The 24,236-nt window shown below is 38.0% G+C and overlaps 1 protein-coding gene across 3 annotated transcripts in view; it reads left to right on the top strand.

Annotated features, from left to right (window-relative positions):
• LOC110966323 (kelch-like protein 25) overlaps positions 1–22,833 on the top strand; it is a 32,340-nt gene extending 9,507 nt beyond the window's left edge. Inside the window, exons 2-12 of one of the 3 annotated variants that reach the window (XM_022215661.2) lie at positions 825–1,054; positions 1,226–1,331; positions 6,745–6,990; positions 8,127–8,216; positions 8,373–8,536; positions 9,811–9,958; positions 12,889–13,085; positions 13,537–13,642; positions 14,726–14,869; positions 15,271–15,687; positions 20,371–22,833. In XM_022215661.2, the coding sequence (XP_022071353.1) occupies positions 873–1,054; positions 1,226–1,331; positions 6,745–6,990; positions 8,127–8,216; positions 8,373–8,536; positions 9,811–9,958; positions 12,889–13,085; positions 13,537–13,642; positions 14,726–14,869; positions 15,271–15,657 (1,770 nt within the window). In that variant the 5' untranslated portion in view covers positions 825–872 and the 3' untranslated portion in view covers positions 15,658–15,687; positions 20,371–22,833. Of the gene's footprint in view, positions 1–821; positions 1,055–1,225; positions 1,332–6,744; positions 6,991–8,126; positions 8,217–8,372; positions 8,537–8,981; positions 9,028–9,810; positions 9,959–12,888; positions 13,086–13,536; positions 13,643–14,725; positions 14,870–15,270; positions 15,688–20,370 lie in introns of those variants that run through there. The other 2 variants (XM_022215660.2, XM_051951974.1) reach the window with 2 other exon arrangements.
• The last annotated feature ends 1,403 nt before the right edge of the window (positions 22,834–24,236 follow it).

The following is a 24,236-nucleotide window of genomic DNA, read 5'->3' as shown; positions in this document are numbered from 1 at the left end:
TGCTGTGTTAGTAACAACTTCAGCAGTGTTTGCTACCTGTCTATCACATCGCATCACTCTGTTTATTTAACAGACTTGCTCCACTCTGCAAACGGGCTTGTCAGTCCCAGTCTGTAATCAAGGGCTTTCAGTGATTGGCTGTTACTCATGACAAGTAACAGACAGTAAGCTGGAGCTGTGGGTGGGACATTGTTTGAAACCACAGAGTGACTGCAGAGAGAGAGCTGGCTGCACCACAGTCAAAGGAGGACATTTACCACATTTTGCACTAATGGATCAATGAAAATAATGATACTAGTAGTCCTAAAAATGACAAAAAATGCCGTTAATGATTAGTCAGACTGATGGTCAGTTGACCATAGACCATATTTCAGTGCAGCTACACTTAATTACTGACAAAATTACTCCCAGTGTGCGGAAGTTTTGTAGAAAGGGAATTTTTCAACATGGTAACTATCCAAAGTGTAAGCAGTTTTTTTTTTTTTTTTTCAAAAACGCCTTTGTGATATTTACATCAGTTTTTAAGGAGGGGAAAAGTAAAAACTATAACCTGGCTAAGTATGTCACCTGACATGAATCCCATAGAACACGTTTGGGGTATTTTAAAACGGGTAAACAACACAACCCCTCCAGCAAAACGCATCTACTGCTCAACATAGAAAGTAATCTGAGTACTGTAAGGTAATACAGTTTAGAATCATTTGACTTCAAGTGAAATTACACAATGTTCACCAAATGTAGTAATTCATCCCTGTGGTATAATCACTGCTGATTCAAAGTGTGACTGTTTTCCTTTTCCTACCCTTGTTGTCATTGAACAGTAGAAGAGATTGCTTCCAAGAGTCTCACTGGAGGTATCAAACGGAGCTGCCATGTCAGTGACTGTTCATGAGAATCGTAAATCCCGCACCAGCACAGGCTCCATGAACATCTCTCTCTTCCACAAGCCTTCACATCCTGACAGTGTTCTGACCCACCTCAACACCATGAGGAAACAGTGCATGTTCACTGATGTCACTCTGTGGGCCGGCGATCGCTCTTTTCCATGCCACAGGTAAAGTCTTCCTCATTCCTCGGTGGAGCATTTCAGTGGAAACATTCAGGGGACAGAAACAACAAACTTTTGTATAGATACCTTTTACATGATCTTGTTTTTTATAACCTCTGAACCTGTGAACATCACGTTTTTAGTCACTGACACTGATGCTGTGTTTGGATCCTGTAGGGCAGTCCTTGCAGCATGTAGTCGTTATTTTGAGGCAATGTTCAGCGGAGGACTACGAGAAAGCCTGGACAGTGATGTCAATTTCAGAGACAGTATACACCCTGAGGTACAACTGCCGTCACTGAAAACAGTTATGAATGAATGAATGGTTTATTTGGTTACAAAATTACAGTACAATAATTTCATTTTGTGCGTTCAGTTAAAAAAAAATTGTACATTCTTACAGGAATTTTTTTTTCTTCTCTCTCTCTTTCCTCCTCTCACAAAAAAGATGATGAAAAAGAAAACAAAAAAGCAAAAAAAAAACCCAAAAACAAAAACCTAAAAAAATATATATTTATATACAATAATAGTTTTTACAAGTTCTGTAACCGGAAAAGGAACAGACAGAAGCTGAGGCTTATTTTGCCCATAGGATCACCCAGTATATCAGAAATACAAGAAATAGGACACGAAGAAAAAAACAAAACAAGATTTTACTCTAAATTAGCCTTCTTAGTCATTTCACATATCAGTCATTTTACATTGTACTCCTCTATTATTTTGCCTTCCAGTGCTTTTTTGAAACTCAACAGAGAATTACAGTTTCAACTCATCACTCAGTCCATTCCATAATATAACCCCCAAATATGAGACACATCTGTATTAAACATTAGTTCTCACATTACCTCTTTCAAGGACACTCAGCCCTCTTAAATTATAATTTCTTCCTCTTAATTCAAAAAATTATTGAATGCAGGTGGGAGGACTTTTATTCTTTACTCGAAATAGTATTTCTAATGTTTTTAAGTATATAATATCTACAAATTTCAAAGTGCAAGATTCTATAAATAGTTTATTAGTAGTTTCACAGTAGGAAGCTTTATTATTCTAATAATTCTTTTCTGGAGTTTAATTATAAGGTCAATATATGTTCTGTATGTATTTCCCCAAACCTCAAGACACTATGTCATATATGGCATTATAAGTGAAAAATACAAAATACGCAGACTTTTCTTGTTCAGAAAATCACTTTTTTTGTAAATAATACCAATACTTTTAGATAATTCCTGTTTTATATATTCTATATGTGGCTTCCAGCTGAGTTTATGATCTAAAATTACTCCCAAGAATTTGGTCTCTCATACTCTTTCTATTTCGACTCCATTTAAGATTAATTGAATTTCATAATTTGCCCGAACACCACTAAGCACCATAAATTTTGTTTTATTTTCGTTTAATGATAACTTATTGATATCAAACCATTCCTTTAACCTGATCAACTCCTTTTCTACTGTTGTCAGCAATTCTTTAATGACTGGTCCTGAATTAAATAAATTTGTATCTACTGTGAATGTAATAAATTTCAACTTATTAAGTACTGTACCAATATCATTCAAATAAAGTATAAATAGCTTAGGTCCTAATACCAAACCCTGTGGAACACCACAAGTTACTTTTCTAAAATGTGACATACTATATACTGAATCCTATTATTTAAATAACTTCTTATCCAGTTTAATGTAACACCTCTTATACGATAACGCTCCAATTTCTGCAGAAGTAAGGAATGATTAATTGTGTCAAATGCTTTACACACTCCACAAAAACTCCTACAGCATATTGCTTCTTATCAATACCTGTAGATATATTTTCCACTAATTCTATCACTGCTACAGATGTTGATCGGTTACTCCTAAACCCATATTAATGATCACTCAACAACTCATATTTCTCCATTAAATCATCCAGTCTATTTACAAACAATTTTTCAAGTATTTTTGAAAACTGAGGTAACAAAGACACAGGTCTGTAATTTCATAGGATGTGTTTGTCACCATTTTTATAGATTGGGACCACCTTAGCCATTTTCATCCTATGAGGAAAAATACCTGTTTGGAAGGATTTATTGCATATATAAGTAAATGGTTTGAGGACACAGTCCATTACTTCCTTTATAAGTGACGTATTATCATCTGTAGATTTTATACTCTTAAACTTCCGAACCACTTCTAATACATCACTCTCACAAACTCCCCCAAAGAACATTGAATTCTTAGTGTTGAATGCAAACTCATAATTCTGGTCTACATCATTAATTTCTCTTGCTAAATTTGGACCGACATTAACAAAAAAAACATTAAACTCATTAACAATTTCCTCAGTATTTTCAATCATTAAGTTATTATTTACAAAAAAGTTGGAAAATCATTTTGACCACAATTTTTTTTATGATACCATTGAGCACTCCCCAGGTCCCCTTCATGTTATTTTTGTATTTAACAGCAGTTGATCATAATAGTCATTTTTGTGCACTCTCATAATAGAAATCAATTTATTTTTATATTTTTTGTGCTTGTCCTCCTTATCCTTTGTTCTGTGTGTGACAAATTCCCTATAGAGCCAATTTTTCCAACCCTTCTGTACTCCATGGTTTTCTCTTCTTTTCACGATTTGGTCTGTATTCTTTCAATGAGCTATGGCGGTCATAAATAAACAAAGTTGAAGTGGCTGTAAGGTCTGTGTTTGGCCAGTCAGAGAAATTCAGTCCTTTGAACTTCATCTCAATGTTCTGAACCATAAGAGCTAGGCTGTCTAACACCCCCAACACTCCAAAGACTCCACAAGTGTTGGTTTAGGTTCAACAAAAAAAAAATCTAAATTTTTTAGTAGTCGAGATGGGAGATATGATTTAAGAAGAAAATGCAACTTCAAAACGCGTAGTGCCCGAACCACCAGGAAAAGTTTTTGTGTTTCAGTCTGTGGAGTCAGACTGTGGAATAGTATGAATGTGGAGTTGAAGAAATGTACAAGTATAAACCAGTTTAAAATACAGTATAAAAACATGATTTTTGCACGATATAAAGAGGAAGAGGGAACTTGACTTATGCCAGGTGTTCACAGGAGTTATGGTTTGTGTTGTTAATTAGTTAATTGCTGAGGATGAATTGCTGATTGGTTTCTAGTTCATTTCTCTTTAGTGTGAGGGTATGTGTATGTGCATGTATGTACGTATATATATATATATATATATATATATATATATATATACAGTGCCTTGTGAAAGTATTTGGCCCCCTTGAACTTCTCAACCTTTCGCCACATTTCAGGCTTCAAACATAAAGATATAGAATTTTGATTTTTTTGTCAAGAATAAACAACAATTGGGACACAATCGTGAAGTGGAATGAAATTTATTGGATATTTTAAACTTTTTACAAATAAAAACCTGAAAAGTGGGGCGTGCAATATTATTCGGCCCCCTTGCATTAATACTTTGTAGCGCCACCTTTTGCTGCAATTACAGCTGCAAGTTGCTTGGGGTATGTCTCTATCAGTTTTGCACATGGAGAGACTGAAATTCTTGCCCATTCTTCCTCGCAAAACAGCTCGAGCTCAGTGAGGTTGGATGGAGAGCGTTTGTGAACAGCAGTCTTCAGCTCTGCCCACAGATTCTCCATTGGATTCAGGTCTGGACTTTGACTTGGCCATTCTAACACCTGGATACGTTTATTTGTGAACCATTCCATTGTAGATTTGGCTTTATGTTTTGGATCATTGTCCTGTTGGAAGATAAATCTCCGTCCCAGTCTCAGGTCTTTTGCAGACTCCAACAGGTTTTCTTCCAGAATGGTCCTGTATTTGGCTCCATTCATCTTCCCATCAATTTTAACCATCTTCCCTGTCCCTGCTGAAGAAAAGCAGGCCCAAACCACGAGGCTGCCACCACCATGTTTGACAGTGGGGATGGTGTGTTCAGGGTGATGAGCTGTGTTGCTTTTACGCCAAACATATCGTTTTGCATTGTGGCCAAAAAGTTCCATTTTGGTTTCATCTGACCAGAGCACCTTCTTCCATATGTTTGGTGTGTCTCCCAGGTGGCTTGTGGCAAACTTTAAACGAGACTTTTTATGGATATCTTTGAGAAATGACTTTTTTCTTGCCACTCTTCCATAAAGGCCAGATTTGTGCAGTGTACGACTGATTGTTGTCCTATGGACAGACTCTCCCACCTCAGCTGTAGATCTCTGCAGTTCATCCAGAGTGATCATGGGCCTCTTGGCTGCATCTCTGATCAGTCTTCTCCTTGTTGGAGGTGAAAGTTTAGAGGGACGGCCGGGTCTTGGTAGATTTGCAGTGGTCTGATACTCCTTCCATTTCAATATGATTGCTTGCACAGCGCTCCTTGAGATGTTTAAAGCTTGGGAAATCTTTTTGTATCCAAATCTGGCTTTAAACTTCTCCACAACAGTATCTCGGACCTGCCTGGTGTGCTCCTTGGTCTTCATGATGCTCTCTGCACTTTAAACAGAACCCTGAGACTATCACAGAGCAGGTGCATTTATACGGAGACTTGATTACACACAGGTGGATTCTATTTATCATCATCAGTCATTTAGGACAACATTGGATCATTCAGAGATCCTCACTGAACTTCTGGAGTGAGTTTGCTGCACTGAAAGTAAAGGGGCCGAATAATATTGCACACCCCACTTTTCAGGTTTTTATTTGTTAAAAAAGTTTAAAATATCCAATAAATTTCGTTCCACTTCACGATTGTGTCCCAATTGTTGTTGATTCTTGACAAAAAATTAAAATTTTATATCTTTATGTTTGAAGCCTGAAATGTGGCAAAAGGTTGAAAAGTTCAAGGGGGCTGAATACTTTCACAAGGCACTGTGTGTATATATATATATATATATATATATATATATATATATGTGTGTGTGTATGAATGCGTATATGTACATAGGTGTATGTAGGTGTTGAGGTGTGTGTATGTATGAATATATCTAAACGTGTGTATATGTGTATTTATATAAACATGGATATGGGTGTATATATTTATAGAGATAAATATAAATAGATAATATCGTATTACTTTATTGTATCTTACATGTGTACATATAAATTGAATGTTATATAATTAAATTTTAGGAAGCTGGAAATTATCAATCAATAGTTTATGGAAAAGGGGTGGGATTAAATAAGTGTTTGCTCACTTCTTCTCACTCCTTTTCGAATATGTAGATCTAGTCCAGAAATGTAGCAAAATTTTTTCTTCTTTATGAAATTGTTTTGTATGCATGTGTATGGATATGTATGTATAGGAGTCTTGGGTATGTATGTCTATATGTATTTGTATGTATGTATATGCACATGCAGTATATATATGGATATATAATATCCATTCTTTGCTCACCTGATACTCGTGTTTACATATTCGAAATAAATATCTCAATCAAGCTCAATCAAACATGACACATACATAGTATGCTTCAGTGTACCATTATAGAACCAAATACAATTGTTGTATTTCTCTGATCATTGATTAACTGATAATATGTAACCATGTTTTCACGTGAAAACAGAAAACTTCTCTTTTATTGGTTGGAAAAGGTATGAGCTACTCGGTCATGTCATGTTAAATCTGAAAATATTTTCTTTGAGCTTGCAGTAGCCTTATTTGTTATTGTATCAAACTGTTATAGATATAATAATGTCTGTGGCTAACTATGTAATTTTTTTTACTCTGTTAGGTCTTGGAGCTTCTGCTGGACTTTGCCTATTCTTCTCGAGTCATAATAAATGAGGAGAACGCTGAGTCATTGTTAGAGGCAGGCGACATGTTGCAGTTTCATGACATTCGGGATGCAGCAGCAGAATTTTTAGAAAAAAACCTGCATTCCTCCAACTGCCTGGGGATGATGCTGTTATCAGATGCTCATCAGTGTAAACGACTGTATGAGCTGTCATGGCGGATGTGTCTGCTACACTACGAGACGGTAAAGAGGACTTATATTCTTTTCTCACTCACCTAATTATTAATTTCTTGCTTCTGTGGCATGCGGTTGTTTGCTATGGCCGGACACGGCAGAACTTTATACATGTTCCAATTGCAAGAACTGCCCTGTTGAATCTTTTTCAGGGTTGCTGTCAGGGAACAAAAGAAACCTACTCCTGGGTAGTTACTTCTAGCAGCCCTGAAAAATTGCTGTGCAGCTTTCAACGCTGGTTGGTTCAGCTTAGAAAAGATAACTGGCGACTGGTTAAACTTGAAAGGACAACAAACATTATTTTTCTACCCTCTTGATGAGTAGCAGTCTTCTACTCTCGAGCTTCGCCATGTTCAACATATAATTCACCCTGTAGGCTACCATGACAATCCTTTTGTTACATCTTATGTCTGGAACAAATGTCCTCAATACTACACAGTTTCCCTGAAATATAGCTGTAAATACAAAAAATTAAGCTCACTGTATTTTTAGAGCAGTTGAGAGTGCATGCTTTAGTGGAGTCAGAGATCTCTGTGACCTGGCATTTAGCAATCACTAATGGCACTTCACACAGACTGGTGGATGATGAAACTGAAAACAAACTTGGTGTATTTGTGGATATAAAAGCATGTGGGAAATAGTTGATTTATTTTGAAATTTCCGTCTTTTACTGGGCTGTTGGATGACTGCTTTTCTGTAAGTAACAGTGAGTAAGATAGCATTTAATTACAGGGATCTGTTGTATATGTTATTTAAAATCTGGCATTATACAGTACAAGGAAACGGTTTAAATTAGCATTTAGTTTTTGTTGCTGAGTCTCCCAAATTGCAAACACAACAAATGCCAGTGCGCTGTTCTTCAGCTCTTCTACAGTATGTTGACTACTTCATCCCATAAATAGTTATCTGAACAGGAAGCATTGCACATAAAATGTGTTTGACTTGACCTGATTATACACTAATTGCCTAGATGATTTAGTTAAGGTATGCAGGTAGTCCCACTCAATCTTCAGCTCTGCATTATCACTCAAATACCCTAGAGTTAGCAGCTGAAGTATATACATAGACTGTAGATATTTCAGCAGAAACTCCATGTTTTGCTAATATGTGATATACAGTATCTAATCTAAATGTTCATACTTTAGGTAAGAGAATCTGAGGACTTCTACAGTCTGTCTAAAGATAAACTGCTGGAGCTGATTCTTAGTGATGAACTGGAGATAGAAGATGAACAAGTAAGTGATTCTGTGTCTCATTTCTTTTTTCATTCTGTCTTTGTTTGCTAATTGTTATTTAAAACAGTGACCAGTCTTCCCTTTTCACAAATGTATTTAGTTCCTCTCATTCCAACAGTAACTAAGCTGTCTTACCGCAAATTTGACTTGTGGCAGGTTGTGTTTAACTCTGTGATGCGATGGGTTCGATATGACTTGGAGGGTCGGCGTCTCTATTTACCAGAGCTGCTGAGGGGCATCAGGTTGGCTCTGCTGCCATCTGAATGTCTACTTGAAGCGGTAGCCTGTGAAGAGCTGGTTATGGCTGACAAGAGGAGCAGGTAAGCTACATCAGTGGCCTAACAGATGACAGTCAACGGATTTTATTTCTATCACTTTATTTCACTTTGTTCAATATTTAAAGCAACACATTTAAAATACAATTAATAATTATATAGACATGTTTGATCATATACAATACATTACGTTTGTAGTTTCACTGAAAGTCACTAGTACAACAATACATGTACTCATATTAGGTGAGTCATGTAAGTTGGTGTGAAAAGCAGCTTGTTATTCCAGGTGCATTAGAGGAGGCACCAGTCTGTCTGCTGTCTTCCCAGCCCAACAGATTCTATAGGCTTGAAAGGTCATAAAAAATGCATATCACAGCACAAACATGAAAAATACATCATAAGCAATATACGAGTTAGTAATAACGATAGCAGGCATGACTGCACGGTTTATCATATGAGAATATCAGCATTCACTATCTTGCCTTTGCAGATAACGTTCCAACTCAAGTTTTTATTGACCTGCAAATACATTCAAGGTTTGTTGTTATGCTTGTTTTGTTTGTCTTTGGTGGAAAAAAAAAAAAACTGTTATTGAATGCGACACTGACTTTGTCCAGTTCCCGTTTACACAGCGTATCTGTTATAAGTTGGCTGAGAAGCTTACTGCATATTAAAGCCAAACTGAGAGTTTTTGGATTTTAGGTGAAAAGCCACAATGAACTAAGAGATCAGGGCTGGCAGGAAAAGCAGAGGTTTGGACTAGGGAGCCCAGCTGAAGGAAAGTCTAGACAGGGAGCTGGACTGAAGCGGTCTCGGTGTGCATCTAGAAGTGTCTCCCAGAGAAACCCAAAGCAGGAGGTTGGTTAAACAAACTGTAGGCGGAACAAACAGAAGTTAGCACTGCAATAACAGACTGGTACAAAAACAAAATGTGCTAATGGCTGGTGTGAGTCTGACTGAGTAACAGAGTGTACTTTGAGCTGAGCTTTTATAGCAGAATAGGTAATGAGTACCATGTGACCAAACCTCCTGCACAGCTGCCTCCACTGCTACAGTTAACAGCACCCACTCGCATACCAGGCACAGAGAACGGAACGGGATACGAGAGAGCCTGCCAACCAGTGCTGTGCTAGTGCAGTAATCTAGCACATATGTTTTACTGACAAAACTGCAAATGAAAAGACTTACTAAAAAAAATTTTGCTTTGTGTGAATTCAGCAACTATAGTTGTGATAGAAAATAAAACAAAGCTTTTTCAGTGAAAATCATAAACACATTTGTCATAACCTCTCGTCTTATGTTTCACCTCTGTTCTGCAGGTCAATAGTAGAAGAGGCAATCCAGTGTAAGAAGAAAATCCTTCAAAATGATGGAGTAGTGACTAGTCCATGTGCTCGACCACGCAAGGCAGGGCACACACTGCTTATACTGGGGGGACAGACCTTCATGTGTGACAAAATATATCAGGTAAAAAACAGACACATAGGATGACCTGTTTTCATCCGTGACAAGATGCTGCACATGCAGATTCAGGTATAAGGCTAAGTTAGTTGAGTATGCTCATAATTATTAAGTTCTACTCTTGTCTGTGTCAGAGCTGCATAACTAAAATGTCTTTACATAAAGTGCAATATTTCAAGAGGTTGCCAGAAGTCACACTCTGTCGGTTGCTTAAGTCACTAACACAATATAGTGTCTGTTGAGATTTAATCTGCACCGTTGTATTCATGATAAACTGTAAGAAATGAAAGTAACTTAAAAATTATATGAACGATGCACTGTCCAAGGTGTTGCACTGTACTGACATAGAACTGTGCATCCCATTCAAATTCTGCTTGAAATTAAGAAAAACAGTCAACATTCACATCAAAGTCGCCATGGTGTGTCTGTGTCTGTATAGCCCTTTTCAGGCATGCACCTCTTTCTATTCATCTGGCAGCACCTGACTGTGGGACTTTCTATATGAATGAGCACCCTGGTCACTTTTCCATAAACGTCATAATGGCCGTCTTACTAGGTCAGAGCTAGTATCACTTTTTTAAAGTTATTTTTTGGCCTTATTAGGTAGGTATAGTTGAAAGGTAGACAGGAAAGTAGAGAGTAGACGTGCAGTAAGGGGCTGTGAGCTGGAAACGAACCCAGGCCGCTACGTCAGGGACTATAGTCCCTGTTCATGGGGCGCCCGCTCAACCAGTTGAGCTATCTGGGGTCCTAGTAACATTTTAATATCACACAGCATAAGTCTGAACTGCATGCAGTGTGTTTAAAGGGGAACTTCGGATTTTTCAACCTGGAGTCTGTTTCCATATGTCATTTCATACATGTGAGTGATGGAGAAATGAATTTTCGACATAGCTCCAGTACTTAGCCAGGCAGGCAGCTTCGCAGCTCAGCTAGCAGCTCGACTAGCGAAAAGTATGGGGCAACTTGCACCCCCGTGTCAAAGTCCGCCCTAACATGCTTTTTTTCCCGAAAACCTCCACATTACTTGGCGATCGCTATTTGTTGTGGTCTGTATGCAAATCTCAGGACGCTAGAAAGCAAATCTCGTTCCGAAATCGCGCGATAGCTCGCGCCAAAACACCGGTATCGCGCGATTTCGGAACGAGATTTGCTTTCTAGCGTCCTGAGATTTGCATACAGACCACAACAAATAGCGATTCCCAGGTAATGTGGAGGTTTTCCTTCACTTCTCATCTCTAGTATGTTGTGGGACACTCGTTGAGACTATCTGAGCCGGTCAGTGTGGGGGGAAAAAAAGCATGTTGGGGCGGACTTTGATGCGGGGGGGCAAGTTGCCCCATACTTTTCACTAGCTGAACTGCTAGCTGAGCTGCTAGCTGAACTGCTAAGCTGCGTGCCTCGCTAAATACTGGAGCTATGTCGAAAATTCATTTCTCCATCACTCACATGTATGAAATGACATATGAAAACAGATCCCAGGTTGAAAAAAAACGAAGTTCCCCTTTAAGTGATAGATACACATAGGAAATATATTTGGAGTTGTGTGAAGTCATTTGGGGAAGGCATTTTACACTTTTCAACCACCAAAACACCCAAAAACTGAATAGAAACAGCAAAAGATGCAGTTTTTTTGCCTTTCTTATTCACTTTGCTGTACAACTTCAGATCTGTTACAAACTGAAATGTCAATAAAATACAACTGTCCTGTCCACTTTCCTGGTGATAGACTGTCATCAGCATTTTCATCGTTTAGGAAAACATAAATAACCCACTCTGACAGTTATTTAGACAGTTTGAGAAGCTGCTTTTAGTTTTGTTTCAGTTTTCCGTTCATCAGTGCATTAGTATGTATTATACATCGCTTTATGTACTGAACAATCTTGCATGTATGATGAATAGCACATGTGTACCAGATATGTCTGAATGGCGACATGGGAAACATTAGTGTGCACCTGACCAATATCAGAATGCTGACACTTTAAAATATTGATGAAGCCACACATGCTGCCTCATCATGTTTCATACATGTCTGAAAAGAGCAGCGGTAGGCTACAGACTGTCCTATGATGACACAAACCTGTCACTCAAAGTGGCCACACCTTTAATTATCCATAACTTTAAACCTTAACACATTGTAAATGGGTGAGTTCTTCTCAAATGTGAATTCAAAGAGCTGCAGTTTATAGCATTTCACATTAATTTTATATTGAGTGAAGGCTGCCGCTTGCTTCTTACTGGTTGTAGTATTTTCCTGGACTGCTACTGAAGCTATGTTTTTTAATTTACAGGTGCATTTATTAGTGTCACTGAAAATACCTGGTTCAGATATTGACTCGGAGACTGAAGTAAAGACAAAGCAACATATTAATGGAAAATCTCCTTATGCTCTAGTGAAAAAGTTATCCAGTGTGTCACAGCCTGTTTTTACTGCTATTGGTGTGAATTTTTAATGTGGAATTTAAAATGAAAAACTGGGAAATAAGATAAAAATAGAAAGCTTAGTGTTGCTTCAAAATGATGTTGAATCAGAGTGTACCCTTATCAGTTAGCTTCATATACCATAGGCATCAGACTGCAGACTTCGTACTGAGACATTTTCATAGAAACCAAAACCATCCAAAGCAAAGCTGTCTACATTTTTTTTGTAGCTGTTACTTAAATCTAACTGTTGACCTTGTATGAGAACTATGTGATGATGACTGGGATCATAATCACAATTATTAAAATCAGCCCACATACAAAATCTACGACAATACTTTATTTACATTAAATAAATAATAATACATCTGGTTGGCATCCAAAGTATTCATTGTTTTATGCCCTGTGCACCACTTCGACGACTTGAAGTAAGGTGAAGTTCAATCAGTCAATCAAAATTTATTTCTAGAGCATTTTACAAGTGTGTCTCTGTATTGGCATAAAACTCATTTTAGGTGGACCATAAAGCCAAGGAGATTATACCTAAAGCAGACCTTCCCAGCCCCAGAAAGGAATTCAGTGCATGTGCCATTGGCTGTAAAGTTTATGTGACGGGAGGAAGAGGATCAGAAAACGGAGTGTCAAAAGATGTCTGGATCTATGATACTGTCCATGAAGAGTGGTCCAAAGGAGCTCCCATGCTCATAGCCAGGTGAGCTTTGGATGATGAAGGTGTATTACAGTGCCACTGTTATGGTCTATTCAAGTTCAAGTAGAGTTCACTTTCATTTTGAATGTTATATTTTCTTGTAAAGTGATGAACATCTATGGATGGTGGAATAAGCCTGTGGACAAACACAAACTGAATTCTCATTTTAGTATAATCCATAGAGGCAAAGTTTTCTAATTTTAGTGTACACTAGATGATGTTTGCAAAACATTCCGGCCTTTCTTGTATGATATGTCTCTTTTGGGCATGGTTTCAGAAAATAATGAGCATTTAAATGTACTAATCAGCTGCAGTCAAAGTAGTGTCTCAGCCATATGTACAGCAGTGAGGTTGACCACACTGTTCCATGCTTAATGAAATGTTAATGTCAACAAAGCCATGCATTGTCTTAAGTACACGCGCACACACATCATGTGGGTCTTCTCTTCTTCAGGTTTGGCCATGGTTCGGCTGAGTTGGAAAACAGTCTATATGTTGTTGGAGGACATACAGCAATAGCCGGAGTTTTTCCTGCTTCTCCATCTGTCTCCCTAAAACAGGTCAGAAAATCATTAACTTGTTATTGAAAATAATATTAAAATGTACCAGTTTTACCTATAAATAAACTGTTAAGAGCTAATTTGGTACGTAAGCACATACAGCTCATAATCAGATGTTGTCAGGAGAAGTGCTCATTCGTCTTTAACACAGCTCGGACTCTTTATGCATCATTGTGCGGTTTAATGTTTAGGATTTGCACAGACTTTTAAGTTCTAACCTTACAACACTACTTCTATCCTCTGAAATATTTACATCATCAGCAAGAGGATAACCACACCTGTACAGCCAGGCACATGTATTGTGCCGTCGAGTGTTTTATTGCTGTAACGCACAAAATATTGGTTCTTTCTTACCACATTACCAACAGCTCTCGCTGAGTCACATGAATTGCAGAGTCACTTATTTTGCTAATTATAGGTATAGTCACATAAATTTAGTATTTTTACTAATATTTTCTAATTAACTTTTTCACTATTAAAGCCATTTATACTGTCTCCTGAAAACTGTTATTTGTGATGTCATTTTAAGAATATATGTCTCAAATATGATACAATATATATTTCACTAATAATTTTATGAATCCCAAAATTAGCAATTGCTGCTTATTTTATATTATTTTTTACGTTTTAAAATAAATCATAGTTTTAAATTTACCAATTACTGTCACATTTAGAGTGGAAATTCTGAGTATTTTTTACTATAGCTTAGAATCATTGATGGGGGAGACAGCAGATTCTCTGCAGAAGGCAGTAAAGTCAAATCAAATAAAACAGAATAAATAACTGAGATAACAAATGAAGCAATAGCTCGGTGCATGTGCATTACTATATAATATAAATGTAAATCAAATGTATCCATATATGCAGTACAGTGTAAAAGTATAACTCATTGCAAACATTTCTACATTTATGTCCAAAATAAACCCAGTTATACACAAGCTGCCAGAAACACCTCATTATATGTCTTTATGATTCCACACTAATTTTTTTTTTTTTATTTGACCAAAAGTTTGACAATCAGCTGAATTTTAAAAATGTAGAAATTTTTGATGAAACCAAACTTGAAGAGAAATATTTTCCCAGGTAGAGCGGTATGACCCTCTCAGCAATAAATGGACTATGATGGCACCGCTAAGAGATGGCGTCAGTAATGCAGCCGTGGTCAGTGCCAAGCTTAAGCTGTTTGTTTTTGGGGGGACGACCATACACAGAGACAAGGCTTCCAAGGTCAGTGATTTGCCATATCAGTCTTCCTCACAATTCTTTAGACAGCTTTCTACTGTTGAGCGTTGAACTCACTGACAAATTAGGATAAGATAAGATTTTATTGATCTCACATGCCTGAACCAACACATTTCCATGTAATAGGTTTGTTGTTTTCAGTTTCTATCAAATATGCTTTGTTCCTCTTGCTTATGTTTTATCAATAGAGTCAAAATTAACAGTCTATTCAACTGTTTGAAAATTTTCCTGACTTCACATCTCTGACAAACATTTTCTGTCCATCTTTATGAACCACTGACCATAAGAACTGTAAGTGACCAGTTCTTCTGGTCAAACACTCAGTGTTGTTTTTTTACCTGTAGCATTTTGCTGTCATTGTAGCTTTTTTTAATCGGTTTTTCTAGGTCCAGTGTTATGACCCTGTGGGCAACCGATGGAACATTGCTGCTGAATGCCCCCAACCTTGGCGCTACACAGCAGCTGCTGTCTTAGGGAGCCAGATCTTTATTATGGGTGGCGACACTGAATTCACTGCTGCCTCTGCTTATCGCTTTGACTGTGAAACCAATCTTTGGACTCGTGTGGGTGACATGACGTCCAAAAGGATGAGCTGCCATGCCGTGGCTTCAGGAAATAAGCTGTATGTGGTTGGTGGTTATTTTGGAACACAGCGGTGTAAAACGTTGGACTGTTATGACCCCACATCTGATAGTTGGAACTCCATCACCACTGTGCCTTATTCACTGATCCCCACTGCCTTTGTCAGCACATGGAAGCATCTGCCTGCCTAACTGGGTCACACCAGGAGCTACTCATCACAGGTATGTTGAGAATGATTGACACATTGTCACTGGGTCTCCCAAATCAGTCAAACGGATCAGTGGGTGGTTGTTTTTGTAGTCTGCATATGTTCACCTCAAAGATCCAATGCACAGGATTTAGGCTGTGCATAGTTCCATAGATAGCTATGAGGTCCCTGAAGTATGGACCTCCAATTTTTCCTTGTTAGACTGACTGAAGTGTTGCATTAGACATTATGCCTAACTAAACTAAGTGCATTACTGTTTCAACAATAATTATCAATGACTGACAAAATCTGTCCCCACATCTTCTCCAAAATGATTTAATGATGATCATTTTTGCTAAGTGTGCTTTCATGCAGAAATCCAGACAGCCTATCTCGGAAAACCAGACTGTCAATTGTAGCTTTTAGTCCAACTTGCTGCTCATTCTTCAGTTAATAGATGCATATCTGGCTTTCATCTCAATCACACAGTTAGTGAGAGAAGAATAGAAGCCTTTAAACCTATTAAAACATAGACTGACATAGCTGACATAGACCAAAGTTGATGTGCTTCTTTGTATGTATTTTCTGTTCAAGGCTGTGTGTTTAGACTGGTAGTACGATGTTTGCTACAATCTGGGCAATGTAGGACATTCTTTGCCCCAACTGACTTTGTTCAGGTAACAAATATCTCCATATGAATACTTTTGAAGGGATAGATCAACAAAACTCAGGGCAGCCAACCGAGGAAGAGTTCCTCTACAGGGCAGACAGATACGCGGTCGATGTTTTCTGTATGGAGCAACCAGCAGAGTATGTGAGTGCATGAACAGAATAAAATAAGTCAAGATTAAGTGCAGTGGTTTACAGAGCGTCAGGCGGATTTCGTGGAGTCACAGAGATGATGTGGGACAACTTCCAGGTGCCACTGTGAGCTGGTCAGTCTTTGACCACAACCTCTTCTGTAGCACCGACACCTGTGAACAGGATAGACCTCACAAACGACAAAGCCACCAATGGCACATAGGGAAAGAATAAAGGAAGAAGGTTGTGACGCAGGTCAGAGCCCAACCCACCATTGTCTCATCAAGCATGTGTGGAGGTTACTTTAAAGTGATCCTAAGCTGCAGATCAGAATAACAGCAGAGACTTGTCTCGCTCTGATGTCTCATATGTTTGGGAGCTGTACACGCATCCAAGAACTAAACAGACAAGTACGGTTTAATTGACAGAATAATGACTTCAACTGAATGGTTTGAGATCAGTTCATTTATAACTCAGTCATTTTTCTATGACTTTCAGACCAACAGTTAGTTTTTTGATTTGTTTGTGCATGATGATCATTAACTATAATAACGATGTCAACATAGACAAAATTTCTATTTCAAAAGATATGACAGTGTAATCCTAAAATTATAATCCCCACAGTCCATCGTTTGCTGTAGGTTGTATTCAGGTGGACATAAAGACCCATCTCTACTATGGGAAAGCAGCAAGGAAGCTGTATGCTGAAGTTATGTTCTTTTTCCTCTCAAGTACAGAGAGAACCTGTGCTGTGGGAACAGCAGTATATAAATATCCTCCATCCATATCCACTCAATGCTACATCGTCAGCCCCTGCTTCCTGTTTTACCCACCCCCACCCTTTAAAGAATTTATGCCATGAAACTGAATTCCAAGAGCAGACAGCTCTTCTTAAATCTATCCTGTCTGTCATACTTCGACCTTCTCTATTTCTGTCTTATTCCTTCATTCACCTCATATATACATTTCTTGATGTATTCGTTAATGTATGTTATGTTTTCCTTTGTCTCCAGTACTTCATTTTTGTGATCTTGTGTTGTGACATAAAGCCTGGAGGTGGATAATAATGGAATTGAGTGCCTCTTCCAGCCCTCAGAACAGCAGTAGCAGCCAGCTCTTCCATGGGTTTCCAGTGAGCTTGGCTAATTGAAATTTGAATGCGTAGTGTCTGCTGTCAATACTTGGCTTTGTTTTTATTCTTATCATTTATTCATCATCAAAACAGGACATAGGCAGGCATACTCTTGAGAACTGATTTTGCTGAGTATTTATTTTTGTTATCATTAATAATTTATTTAGCAACTGAAAATGAGTGTAAGCTGCACAAGTCCCCTCATTTCTCTGTAAGTAGACTTTTACTAAGCATACAATTAAACAGTAGATGATGGCGTTGGAGAAGCACAACTTTGTCTGTGTTCCCTTTGTGCATCTTAGTCTAACTGCCAGCTCATGACACGATTTAGGTTTATCAACCATAAGCAAACAGACACATTCATTACTCAAAAGTAACAAAGTGAGCTGATCAACAGGATTAGTGGTGGCTACACTGTTTTAATGTGAATTCTTAATTTAGATAGGATGTTTACTGACCATATGATTGCAAACACTAAAGCTGAAAGGCTTAAAGAAAAAATCATGTTTCATAAGAACAGAAAGCATATTTCAGAGCATATTCTCACATATGTTGACATGTATAAACGATATTACTCATCCGTCCATCAATTATCTACACACCGCTTAATCCAAACAAGCACACTCACATTCACACCTACAGACAATTTAGAGTTACCATTTAACCTCAGCATGGTTTTGGACTGTGGAAGGAAGCTGGAGAACCCAGAGAAAGCCCACGCATGCACAGGGAGAACATGCAAACTCTCTCAGAAAGATCCCAGGTCGAGACACAAACTGCAGATCTTCTAGCTGCAAGGTAACGGTGCCACCCACTGATCCACTGTGCAGCCCACATGTACTCCAGGATGAGTAAAATTTTAAAATGCTCCAAGGTGAAAAATGGACAAATTTACAGGAAGCCATTTGATGGCCACACATTGTCAGTGTTCCACAAGCTTAAAAACTACTCTGAATATAATCACTATAAAGTAACCCTGTTGTCTGACATCTCTCCTGCAGTGCACACGCATACACACAGTCATACTTGCCATTTTACATTTCCAAAGCTCATATTTTCCACACTTCTACTTTTAGAGCAGCTTTTCTAGTCAAGTGTCGTAATATTTACCAGAACAGAACCAGTTTTAATACAGAGGTCTCTCATATGTTAATACCTAACAGCAGATTAATCCATGTTCTGAGAGGCCACTGTCAGCTTAGCCAAGTGAAACGAGGCTGAGGTGACATAAGTGTGTGAGATTGGATCACATAAGAAAAAAGTTTAACCCTCCTGATTTGTGTATTAGACCACACACACTGTCTGAATGATGTATCTGACACAGAGGAGGAGTGTCTGTCACAGTAGAATGCTGTACAGGCGTTTGGAAGTGTGTTCATGATGTGTGAGTCAGTGAAGGGTAGAAGAGTTGTATCAGCACAAGCAAAGGATATGTCAAGATTATATTGCTTGTGAGAAAGACAGTCCCGTAAGTGCTTAGCTGAAGTGCCACACTTTGAAGAGTAAGCCTTAGGTAGAAGCACATTAGAGTTACCAGAGACTGAAAATGGTCCTCATTCTGCTTGGCTGTGTGATGTCTGCATGAAAACACACACAAATGTAAATGGACGCCGATCAGGCATATCATTATGACCGCCTGCCTAATATTGTGTTGGTCCCCCTTTATGCTGCTAAAACTCCTCTGACCCTGTTGATCAGTAAATTTAAAACTTGCAGTGTAACCTCCTGTACAGTCTCTGTGATGGGTGTGTTTGCCTGTCTGATGCTATGTGTAATCTGAGCGCCCCCTGCTGTCATATCACAGCACAACTGCACTGTAACCATTGAAAAGGAAGTACCATTCCCATGACAGAGTGAGGCCATTTTAAATGCTGGGTAGTTTTTTTTAAACATATTCTGAATTTGATTGTGATAGTAGACAGGGACAGGATAGGTAGAAAGGGGATGACATGCAACAAAGGGCCCTGACTGCATTGAATGCAGGCCGCTGCTGTAAGGAGTCAGCATCATATAGTTTGCAAATGAGCTACCATGACACAACCACAACAGTAGTTCTGTATAAAACATATGGCTGTGGAACCAGGAAATCCTCTTGTTTCCTGTACAAAGGATTTTGAGACCAAACACATAGTGAAAGCAGAGTAGAGAGCCATGTGAAATGTGCTCTGGAAATGGCAGGCTTGTACTCAAACTACATTTGGTGAGTCAGACTAGTCACAGCTGACACGAGGTGAGGGGCTGGATACACAGGCAGGTCAGGTTACCAGTTCATCACAGTGCTAACACCAACAGACAGGCAGCCATTAATGCTGGCTAACAGCTAAGGCCAATTTAGAACCACCTCCAACCGGCCATGCAGATCTTTAGAATGTGGAACTGAAGGCTCTAACTCACTGATTGGTCAATCGGTTATAACTAAAGAAGCGACTTGGATGACTGTGGACGACGATTTGACTTTTTTGAAATGAATAACTTACCGCGTCTTGAACTTTAAACCATTCAAGCAGCAAGTCTGTTTGTATGTGTGTGCATCTGTGTGTACACAATCACATTTTCAGACCTGCTATCCTCTTTACAACCAGTGGAGACAAAGGGCTGGGGAACACATTCATTGATTTATCTCAATGGAGTTGAGTTTTAGAATTTTAAAGATAATAAGGCAACGGTGTAAGCTCGTGGATTTATGGAGCAGAATGAAATTCTTCAGAAACACCAGAGCAACTGTTGTGTTATCAGACAACATCCTAATGAAGATAAACTCTTGTGTCTTTCTGTGTTTTTCAGGAGTGGCTGGAAGAGAAACTGAGTAGCTGTTCTGCAGTCTGAGGCTAACTGAGGCAAGAGATTCACACAGGACCAATCCTTCCAAAAAAAACAAAAAAAAAACAGAAAAGCTGTAGCTCACAGACTGGATCAGTTCTGAGTGTTGTGGTTAACAAACCAGCGGCACACCACTTGGTCTGAGCACACAGAGACAATTACACTGAATATGAGGCATCCTAAATAATGTGATAAAACCCAAACAGACGCTTTGATGAACCTGACTGATGCACAGATACCGTTTTTTGTTGATGGACCGCTCATACAACCTATGAGTAGTTGTGCATGTGTAGCTGTGCGTGTTTCTTAATAATTCATGAAATTCACTACTAAACCATTCCAGTGTGTAGACATAAGCTGTAAAAGCTGCCAAATGGCATTTACTTCAGTAATTTCCCTCTGAAATACAGCAAAATGGAGCAACTGCAGGACCCAAATTTCACATTCCACATTGACTATATTAGTATTACTAACACATTTGCATTCACACAACATGAAATGGGTTTCCAACAAGAGAGAAGTCACACTACTGTATGTTTATCATCTCCTTGAAAAATGTTTTTAACTCATTTCTTAGGGGTTAACTTGAGTTGTAACATTTAATGGTCCATTAGGGTAACTGTTTGTGGCTCAACAGCAGTTGATTGGAAGCATTGTTCTCATAGGACTGGAAAGTTAATGGTCAGCTCTCTGTGGCATAATGGAGGATTTATCCAGACTTTCCATCAACAGCTAGTCCATGAGATGATATCGATTTCATACATATAATATCTGCAAATGAAGCTTGGAAAACAAACCTGAGACAGGAAAAAGTTATGATCTTGGATGTAATTAGCAGTTTGTCTTAATAAGGTTTTGGTGTTGGCAGTTCATTTAATAACCATGTGCATTTAATAGGGCTGATTGGACATCACAGTTGTAATCAGTATTGGTTCACTGATAAAGTGTATTCACTTCTGTTGCATTGAGTTTCTAGTTTGGAGTCTGTACTTTGAACATAGGCTTCCTCAAGTGTTGGTTTTTGATTCCTCATAAGAGGAAACTTAGAAATAATGCCCTTGTTGAGAAATACAATTCTGAATCAAGTATCATGAATGATATTGCACAGGGGTTCACCTATCTTCAATACTATTTGCTAAATTTACTTGTGTGTTACTTTCTGAAAGTCTGATCAGTTGTTACACACGTCATTGCTGTTCTCTGCATTCAGTAAGTGGAGCATTCCACGTAAGTCCACGTTTTCAATTCTCACTAAGGATTCAGACACACTACATACAATTCATAAGCAAAGTAGTAGACTACACAGTGACTAGTGAACAGTGCTGCTAAATATTACTGTTCAGCAATTCACAGCCAGAGCATACCTGTCTGTTAAGCATTTAGCACAACTCCACACTAAAACCATGGAAAGTTCCAGAATGAGTCTTAAGGTGAAGGTTGGAGCCTAAACAATCATTTGAAATACCAATATTTCATTCTTACATTTTCCTTCTGTGTGTGCCCAAGTATTTTGGTGAGCTCTGAAATACGCCAAGCAAAAGTGTTACTAAATCCACTGATGAGGATGATCTGTGGATTTGATTCAAATACACATTTGACAGTTTTACATATAAGGTTGTACATGCTGCCCTTAGTATTTGCAGTAGCATGTGTAGTGTTCAAAGAATGTGTGAAACCGAAGAGGTAACATTAGGCTGGTAGTGTTACAGTAGGCATAGAAAGACTTTCATTTCCAAAAACACTGTTTGTGGTTTTGCCAGACAAATATGAGAAGCACAGAACAGCTTTGTGTATAGCATCCCCTGCAGAAACCATCACTGCCAAAATGCTGAAGAACAAAAAGCTGAAATTTAACTCGATTAGTTTTCTTCTGTAATACCTATGCACTTTTGATATTTATCAATGCAGCATCAGCAGTGGTTCGTCTTTGTCCCACAAGTGTTAACGATTCCCTGCATGCTGGAGATAACACCAGCTGTCACAATATACAAACTGGCACAAAATGTATCTTCTATGTTTCTGCAGTACACAGATACATCATGGCTGATATGTTGTATTGTCTTTGGGACTGTACAGTATTGCTGGTGTTGTAATTCTTATATTCTTAAACTGATTAAAGAGCTGTTGTTAGGAGGCTATGGACTGATAGGGTGGAGATTTTTGTGTTGCATTTGCCTGGATTTGATTTACTTTCTCAAGTTGGAATTCTGGTACTGCTCAGAAGTGAAGAGATGTTCTAGAAAACTCTTCAGCATGCTCCAGCTGATTTGTTAAATCAAAAGATAAGGTGAGAAGGAATGTGTCTTTTTTTTTTTAAAAAGAAGTGCGATTTTGGGGGAAAAATGAAAATAACTAATTGAAAGAATAAAAATGTAAGGTGCTGTTTGTTTTTACTGGTGACAATAAACTTTGACTCACTTTTTTAAAGTGTGTGTGTGTATGTCTTGAATGTAAAATATAAAGGCATGTCTGTCACACTCATTAGATGTCCAGTAAGAAAGAAATAAAGGGACAATTGTAGATAATGGCTTCCAGTCACTGAAGCTACCTGAGCAACTGGACGTAAAACATTAAAGCACTTTGAGGACCTGTAAGGTAGAAGGGCAGAACATTTGCCATCATGTATCAAATCAATTCAAACTGCAGTGACTCTTGAGTACTTAATCCAAATGTGCCCAACAGCGGATAGGATTGCCAAGTTTCATGCATTTGGCTGCTAGACGGTGCTATAGTGAAATACAAAAATTGCTCAATACTACTTGCATTTTCCTTTCATATACAAAAGACTGCAGACGTGTCACATTTTCTTGCCTTTCAGAATTTTTTTGCAGAACAATTTTTAGCCCACATCCTACCTAATTCACCAATCATGTCTACCATGTTTGAAATAGGAATTTCTTAATACAAATTGCTTCAACTTCCCTATATCAATGGCCGTTAACATGGTTGTTCTTTTAAAATGTCAAATTTGTCTGGCCATGCTAGCTTCTAAATTGCTTTTTGCTAACTTTGAATCAATAAAATAAATTTTCAATAAGAACTTAAATAAAATTATCTCAAAAACTGTAAAGGCTTTAGAAGTGAAGTGTTTCACGTACCTTTAGTGGTGCCACGCAATACAATGAGCAAGGAATTGAAGAAAACAAGGGTGTCTAATTTTTTTTTCCATGAATGTATGTATAACATAATGTGTAACATTATCTTGTATTTATGCGTAATAATGTTTTAATTAGTAGTTAACTTGAAAGGTTGTGTTTCTGCTAGCAATTATTTTTGAAGCAGTAAATAAAAATACCTTTGATTGCAGAGGAAAGTATAATTCTCTATTTCAGCATAGCTTATTGGTTGAACCTTTTTTTCTAAAATTGTCATAACTGCGACAGATTAAAGCAAACGGTTGTGTTATTTGTTTATTTTTGATGAGCCCAGACATTATTTCATACCTGTGTGTACCTGTTTATCTGGTTTGATTTAAACCTGTGTACACTGGAGAAGCATCTGATCTTCTGGTAGTCTTCAGTTACTCCCAAAGTCAGGACAAAAACTCACAGCGTTCTATGTTATTCAACATGATCCAAACAAGTTCACGCGTTCTCTCTCCATAAAATGTAGCTCAAACATGGTAGCTTTATACTTTGGTTTACAACATGATACTGTTGTTTAAAATGATTACAAGATGCCTATATAAATCCAACAGATGCTCTGTCTCCTTTTGTCAGTGTATAAACCTGGAATCTGTGTGGAACAGTTGAGCTGTTATGTAGAAAAACACAATATTTTTATTTCTAATGTATTTTTCAATTTCAGTTTTCATGATACCTGGACTATTT

The sequence above is a fragment of the Acanthochromis polyacanthus genome, chromosome 8 (genome assembly GCF_021347895.1).
Source record: "Acanthochromis polyacanthus isolate Apoly-LR-REF ecotype Palm Island chromosome 8, KAUST_Apoly_ChrSc, whole genome shotgun sequence".
In the NCBI taxonomy this organism is placed as follows: Eukaryota; Metazoa; Chordata; class Actinopteri; family Pomacentridae; genus Acanthochromis; species Acanthochromis polyacanthus.
The sequence above is the reverse complement of the archived record's forward strand: the minus strand, read 5'-3'. Positions and strand labels throughout refer to the sequence as shown.